Genomic DNA, 8,278 nt, shown 5'->3' with positions numbered 1-8,278 from the left:
AGATAAGGGTGTATTTAGAAATCATTATGGAGATTAGGCTTTACAGCACAAGAAGAAAAATGCATTTATAAAATGTATAGAAATGTTTTTCCTTTCAGAAACAGCTTTAATTTTTGAAATAAAATGAGAACCTTTTTCACAGCGCTATGAGGAACAGGGGGTAATTTCTGCGTAGGTTCCAAACGCTCATTGGTTGAATTGGTGGTGTGTAACCTAAATCCGAAAAGGGGAGGTCCCAGATTTGGGGTAGCATCGCTTTAACTCATGTTTTTTAAATCGAATATGTTACTATTTACAACTTAGCGATCACTTGACAAATGATGACTCTAATAAATAAATACAAGTATCACCATCAAATACCTCCAGTCAAATCAATTAAAGGATTTGTACATCCAAACTCCATATCTCTACAGTCGCTTGCATGGACCGAAAGTGAAACTACTGCGACCGTTGACATCACTGGACAAACCAGGTTTGCCCGGCAATTATCTTTTGATCTACAATGACGATAGAAAGCGCGGAAAAAATGTGTTTCAATTTCTATCGCAAACAACACGATAAGTGCCGAGAAAACCGGTTTATCTAGCGATTTCAAAGGTTGTAGTAGTTTAGGTCCAAGCGATGATTTTGGCTATACAAATCCTTGTATTTACTTTATTAGAAATATTTGATGGTGATACTTGTGTTTATTTATCAGATTCATCATTAATTTGTTAAGAGATTGCTAAGCAGTAAATACTTATATATTCGATTTTATTTGAAAAAAAATATGAGTTGAAGCGAGGGATTCCCAAATAAGGGGTCACCCTTTTCGTGTGTATATACTAGTCAGACTGCATATTTGATACATGTAGGGGGAGCAAGCCGTATGTCTAGATGGAGTATAGTAAAACCTAGTGGAAACGAAGTTGTTATCTGTGTGAATGTCATATCAAAACCATGAAAATTAACAGACTAAGATGAAGATAAGAAAACAAGAGAGACAGAAACAATAAGCAGCCGAAAACAAACAAAGGAGAATAAAAGTACACAAACAACGTGAACTCTTCCATAAATGATTGGCAATTATCAAAGCAAAATTGTCCTTAGATAAAGTGATCTATGCCTTTTGCTTTGCTCCGCAGACTTTTAAAGAAATAAATTATATTAATTTGTAGGTTTTTATATTACTCTATAACAATAAAGTTGAAAACAAAAGATAGCACTTTCCACATATCCGTTACACCCTTCATTTCGTTCATTATAAAGCTAAGACCACGTAGTGTCGAGGATACAACTTGACTATCATTGTGAATATAAATCTCAAAAATCCCCAAAAATCTTTCGTAACGCAGTGTTAACCAATTAGACGTACGATATGAGTGACGCTGACGATCAGCTGAATGTTCCTATACTTGGTGTAATTGTTATATAAAAAAATAACAGTACAACCACAGCTACTGAAAACAACTATAGCCTAATTACCGTAGGCTACCGATAGTATATCCATATTGATGTCAACAGACCACGGACATTCAGTGTCCGGGTATAATTACGTCTAGTTCTTTGGTTAAACTTACTCTTCTAATGTTAGTGTTTAACATGTTCCAATGAAAGAGTGAAAAAAATATAGTTAATATTTAAGTTAAAGAGGCATTTTTATATAAGTAAGGGTAACAACAAAATTACCGAACACTAATCCGATTCATAATCTAGTCTAGTTCAAAATAAATCTGGTAAAATAGATATTACACCACCAGAGAAGCTGGTATCGCAATGGTCCTGATTTGGTACAGGCATTTCAAACGAAATGGTGGGTACATTTAGGTTTTACAGTGCGCCAAACCTCCTCTTTTGTCGTTCCCTCAAGATAATTTATCGTTCCTACAAGATAACATGTTGTTCCCACAAGTTATTATGTTGTATTTTCTTGTTGGAATGACATCTTGAGGTAGCAATATATGTATCTTGTGGGAACGACATAGTTTTTTGAGGGAACAATATATGTAACGAAATGGTATATTGAGGAAACGACATATTTTCTTGAGGGAACGAGAAACTTATCTTGTGGGAACTACATACATTCTTGAGGGAACATCATAATATTAATTATGTTTTTGGAATGAGATATTTATCCTGTTGGAACGACACATAATATTATGGTAACGACATATTATCTTTTGGGAACGCCATATTATCTTGAGGGAACAATATATGTATCTTGTGGGAACAACATAGTTCCTTAAAGGAACGGCATGTCATCTTGAGGGAACGATATATGTATCTTGTGGGAACGACATATTTCTTGAAGGAAAGAGAAACTTATCTTGTGGGAACTACATATTTTCTTGAAGGAACAACATAATATTTTTTTCCATGGCCGCATTCTGCCACCGTAAGAAACACATGAAAGTGTGAACAATATAATTGACAAAATACTACTCAAATCAAACATTAAAAAAACATATACTACAACACCAGTATATTACTACGGTGGAAGAATGAGGGCTTAAAAAATATTATGTGCTTGAGTAGCTTGACGGGTGTTTCTGGAAAAGTGCACTACCGATGCACATGGTCCTAGATATCAATTTGTGGTAGAGCCCAGATACTTAATTTCCATTAATTTCCAGTATTTTATGTGTCAATTTGCTTTGATTAGTCTTTAAACCACTTAAACTCTAGCTTACAGTGTCCTTTTTTCACTTTCAATCCACTTTCACCTTTTTTTTGTTCGTTCATTCCAGTGGCGGATCGAGGGATTTGGGTTTGGGGTAAACCCTCTTTCACCAATTTTGTTGTAAATTGTGAAAAATCGCTGGATCGGCGCTTTCGTTTGTCATCAGCTTTCCTCTATTTCTTTACAGAATGCGATGATGTTATTACATAAAATTATGGCATTGCTGTTATGTGATGTTACTATGCCCATCCATTCTCCATTTTGTCTCTGGAACATGCAACAGCTCAAAATCGTTCTGTCGGAAATAGTGTAATTCGGTATTGATTGTTCGACCTTTAAACAAAACGGTGACAGAACGGTACATGTTTTGATTTATTTTTTAATGGAAAACAAAGAAGCAAAAAGAGATATGGAATAACATACTAGTACTGATGATAAAAATAAATGCAAAATGCAGTCACTGTCTCCTATGTAGAGGGCCTTAAGCTTTATAGATAAACTGACTGCCCTTGGGTAGTGATGTCGCCTTCAATAAATTTAGGTGTGCTTTTTGCTAGATCTGGTAGCTTTCTTAAACCAAAAAAAGTACAATGCCGCTAAAGCTTCTCGTACTATTTACGACGTCAATGTCAGTAGATCGAGATTGTGGGGAACAGCGAATAATTATGTTATAGAAAAAGTCCATTTGAAATATTGCAAACTTTTGATAAAGATGAAAAAAATCTATACCAGATTTCATGGTTTACGGTGAACTGAGATGATACTCACTCGAACTAAGTATAAAACTTAGGATTATCGATTACTGGCAGAGAGGGTAAATGATCCTTTATTTTATATAGCCATATAACAATATCACTTGGCTTAGATATATGAATGTGGTTAATCCTTTGCGTGTAACGATAAAACTTTCATGTGTATCAGACTCCGCTAAAAAAACTGGGAGCATGGGCCAGGTGCATCGGTAGGGAAAGCGTGCTCTGCTTTCTAGAAACACCCGCCGAGCTGCTAATAAAAAGTCAAGTCCGGGGAAGACGAAAGAGGAAAGGAATTGGTTCTCATGGGGCATATGGATACACCATAACGATCCATGAGTTCATGAAGACAAGTGTAAAACTTCTGTAGTGATGACTTCAATCTTGTAGCAACATAACCCATCATCAATTGATACTTTAATTACCAATCATTTAGAGTAACGACCTGGAGGCAAAATCACTGATGTTAGTTCCAGAAAGATAACTCTGTTAAGCGGTACTTACTCTCGTGTATGGTATTGTACACAGATAGCCTTACACCAATGTTAGCGTTAAGGAGTAAGAAAAAAAATTCCTGTGCGCTGTTTATAAAAAAAAAATATTTGGAGTTTTTTTAATAACACTAATATACGACGCACTTTTACTATTGAAAAAAGAAAGATAACTCAAATTTCAATAATAGTAAAGAGTCGATAATTCATTCACACTTGATCAACGCTTATAAATTACAAAATCAAAGAAGTGTTGCGTCTTTTATTTCAGTGACACACTGTGTATCTTATGGTTGTTTCTATATGTTTTATTTTTAGCCTTTATACAGTTCCCAAAGTCACCAAAACCTCATTCAATTTTGGCAATGCTAGTAAACAGCAATAACTCACATATCGGATGGTAATCAAACAGTGTAACTCTGTTAATGCTTATTGATATTTTTTTCTGTAGTATTTTACCAATTTTGTTGATATCTGAATACGTCTATGAAAGTATGATTGGCCCAATGATGCAAACTGACTAGTTATAAGTGGTATCTGAAATATTACTGAATAATCTTGAAAAGGAAATAAGAACAGATAAATATACGACAAAGAACAATAATAGGTAACAAGTAATACAGTGGAAAGTGTTGCAGGATAGTAGTTACTATATAAGCAACACTTGACGCACCCATTGCGATTTGACTGTAAAAGATATTATCAATTCTTTTTTCCAATTTTATTTTTTTAACATACATGTTACTTGTCAAACAATTATTTCTTATAACTTAATTTTTATTCAGTCACAGTTAGATCAAGAATTTCAATCAAAACATCCAGAAAGAGTTTGTAACCATGCACAGATGAGACAATAGAATTAAGTATCCTCGCTAATGCAAGTGAAATAACCCTAACTAGAAGAAGAGATCTCTGATAATCAGTTGATAGGTCAAGCCGAACGTCGAGGAGGAAAACCTTTATTATATTAGTTTGCAAATTTTTACAGGAGCAAGAAGGGTAACTCAAATTCTATATTTATCATAAATAATTCCAGTCCGCATTTGATTGAATTAAAACAAAATCGACGCTATCAACTTTATTAATTTGATATCAATAAGAAATAATTTACTATAATATCTAGTTCATTTAAAACACATTTTATTAATTATAGGGAAAAAATTATAGGGACAGAATTTTCACAAATTAGTGGAATCCTCTCCATAAGACACATGTATTATTCACACATATATAAATCAAAATAAAAAAAAAGATAATACTAAGTATTTCCAATCTTTACACATACTGTGAAAAAGTGAATAAAATAAAGACATGACTTGAAAAAAATAACCTTCTGGAGGTTTTTATGAGGACCATTTGATATGAAGTTATTTTTTCATAGACAATATATTGCAGCCATACCTTAATATATTATTTACTCATATTGATCAAATAATAATAAAAATGAAAAAAGTTTACCAACCAACAAAATCTACACCCACAAACTGAAGAAGCAATTTTTCTTCAAGTACATAACCAGTTATTAGTTCATATGTCAGACTATGCAGTTTTTAAAGCAAAATGTGTTGAGAAATTAAAATTGGTGCTCAAGCGGATTTTTTTTGGGCCCATACAATTATTGAACCATCAAATATTGTTGTCTCCCCATCAAAAGCGGTTTCATCGTAAAACTCCTCTATTATGGTCAAACCACTGTCTTTTACCGCGTTCTTGACGTCATCTTTTGTCAAGGATGCACACCTGAACTTCTCTGCTCCAACCGTATAATATGGACAGTTAAGAACACCAATCATGACAAGCATTCCTCCAGGGGCCAGTAAGGAACTTACGTTCTTCATCGCTTTGTTGTATGATTCTTTGTCTGGTGAAGCAGATTCTAGGCATGCGCTGCTGCAAATTGCATCGACTGGTTTCAAATTAACTGGATCCAATGGATTTGATTTGTGAACATCACAAAACAATACACTTTTTATCTTAGGCCTCAAGCACGTTTCAAGTTGTTTCCAGTCGTCCCTGCAATGTCATGAATAAAACTAATTGGGGGTATCAAACGGAGAAGAACTATTTATTTATACACCTATCTACTACACGATCACTTTGTAGTTATTTATACATCTATCTACTACACGATCCATTTGTAGTTACGGAGAACTAAAGGTATTTATTTATACACCTATCTACTACACGATCACTTTGTAGTTACGGAGAACTAAAGATATTTATTTATACACCTATAAATCACTTTGTAGTTATTTATACACCTATCCCGACTACTACACGGAGAAGAACTATTTATTTATACACCTATCTACTACACGATCACCTTGTAGTTATTTATACACCTATCTACGATCACTTTGTATTTATGTATACACCTATCTACTACACGATCACCTACTACACGTTAACCTTGTAGTTATTTATACACCTATCTACGATCACTTTGTATTTATGTATACACCTATCTACTACACGATCACCTACTACACGATCACCTTGTAGTTATTTATACACCTATCTACGATCACTTTGTATTTATTTATACACCTATCTACTACACGATCACTTTGTAGTTATTTTATATTTTTGATGATTGATCATTTTTTGGATTAAAAATACAAGTTAATCTTAAAAAGTAAAACCTAAATCATGTAAAACAAGGTGAAAACAAACGACACTTGTAAGACCAAAGATATTGATTCAATCTATATCCATGTAATTTTATTTTCCAAAACAAACGTTCCTAGCATTTCTTCTTTTCCTGATTTATTTTTCAGCTGACAGTCCAGCTGTCACTCTTGCACATACAAATATGAACTTTGAGCGCAAGAAAGTTCAATATCGCGCGCAGCGCGTATAAAGTTTTTAGTTTTAATTACATATTGAAACGTACTCATTTCCATCCAGTTTACTGAAGTATTTGAAGTATAGTCCCCAATCATTAGCGTCGGCGTCTTTCCGGAGCCATTTCTCTTGCATCTCTCGGTTAAGGGAGGAATAATCCGAAAGTATGATCTCCTGAAACCATTTAGCTGCCGGTATTACTGTGTGAATACAGGGTCCGCTTCCTATCTCAAGTAAACACTTTCCTTTGACCTTGCCTGAAATGGTCGGAATAAACAGGGCGTTTTTTTATTTATTCTATGTTCGTTTGTTTTTCTTTGCTTCCCACAGTAGGTTTTCACGAACAAAAACGTTTATCTCAGGGGCGCATGATAATTAAAGAAACAAATCTGCTGATGAAGTTAAATAGATTGTACTTACCAACTTGACTACAAAGCACTTAATATACATGTATATAAATTTAATGCCAAGTACACCATTGACCTAAATCGGGGCTGCAATATCTAACATATCAAAGACGTATGTAAAGTAGCAACAGGAGGCTATTAATTCGTGCGTATAAAAACAACTCGATCCACTCTCATTTCTAATGCAGAAACAATTACAGACCATATAACCAGTTTTAGTTTGTTATTCGGTTTTGCTCTTTTGAGAAAAAAATTAATTAGATTGAGTGTGAAATTGATACTTTGCAAGAGTAAACGTTCCTAATCTGGTTGATTTTTATTTGGCGATAGATGCATATAGTTTCTTCAAATTTATAGACCTAAATACAGAAATGACTAAAAATATAACACGTGTAGTTCGAAAAAAAACATGAATCATCTCTGCTGTAAGTATACTGTCTGAATCGTGTATAGTAACTGTGCTCTTCCGCTAGCATATTTTACAAAACCAAGAGTGAAGAAAATAAACAGAAAAGTAAACAGATGTTTAAATTATTTCTGAAGTGGTCAGCTAAATATAGAATAACTTTAAAGCACGCCTTGTTTACCTGAAGAGAATATCTTGTGTAGAGTCTTTAACCGGAACTCGGTAAAAGAGAATCCTTCGATCTCAATCTTCCCAAAGAAGTCTCTGCAGTACGCATTGCAGTCAAAATGCTTATTGTAGTCGTCTCCATATCGAATTACAGGTTCAGAAGCCATGGTGTGTTGCAAAACACACACTGTTATACCTGGTTGAACCGATGGGTATCTTATTAATATAAAATTGTTGAAACCTGGTTTTATGCAAGTGAATGTGAATATAGCAATTAGATTATGTCTGGATATTGATTCTTTCGTCGGTTACTGAGTTACCTAATGTTATGAACAACACGTATAATTTACTATTATAATGTTGATTTAAAATTGATACAGAACATATACCCCAATCGTAACGTTTGATTCATTTTGTACATCTATAGTCGATCATTTCTGATAAAAAAAAATAAAATTAGTTGCAACTGATACAGCTGCTGTCGGCTGCAGGAGCGGATACCTAGACAGGCGTACCGGGTGGAATATGGGTAGCTTATCTTTGGTTGCTTA

The 8,278-nt window shown here is 34.1% G+C and overlaps 1 protein-coding gene across 1 annotated transcript; it reads right to left on the bottom strand.

Annotated features, from left to right (window-relative positions):
* Nucleotides 1–4,967: 4,967 nt before the first annotated feature.
* LOC148629840 (indolethylamine N-methyltransferase-like) lies at nt 4,968–7,965 on the bottom strand. The gene is made up of 3 exons (XM_088558223.1): nt 7,741–7,965; nt 6,796–7,003; nt 4,968–5,915 (listed from the first exon to the last, which is right to left on the bottom strand). The coding sequence occupies exons 1-3, from the start codon at nt 7,892–7,894 to the stop codon at nt 5,489–5,491; spliced, it is 789 nt and encodes a 262-aa protein (XP_088414349.1). The 5' UTR covers nt 7,895–7,965; the 3' UTR covers nt 4,968–5,488.
* Between the last annotated feature and the right edge of the window lie 313 nt (nt 7,966–8,278).

This window comes from Perna viridis, chromosome 1 (genome assembly GCF_037379345.1).
Source record: "Perna viridis isolate PV_CMFRI_1.1 ecotype Kerala chromosome 1, ASM3737934v1, whole genome shotgun sequence".
NCBI classification, from domain to species: domain Eukaryota; kingdom Metazoa; phylum Mollusca; class Bivalvia; order Mytilida; family Mytilidae; genus Perna; species Perna viridis.
Note: the sequence above shows the minus strand (reverse complement) of the source record. Positions and strands in the feature narration are given on the sequence as shown.

Excerpts from the sequence above, each read along its gene's own strand:
- LOC148629840 (XM_088558223.1), bottom strand. The coding sequence starts at position 7,894 with ATGGCTTCTGAACCTGTAATTCGATATGGAGACGACTACAATAAGCAT. Across the intron at positions 7,004-7,740 it reads ACACAAGATATTCTCTTCAG|GCAAGGTCAAAGGAAAGTGT; the intron begins GTAAACAAGGCG and ends CGACCATTTCAG. Across the intron at positions 5,916-6,795 it reads AGTAAACTGGATGGAAATGA|GGACGACTGGAAACAACTTG; the intron begins GTACGTTTCAAT and ends ATGACATTGCAG.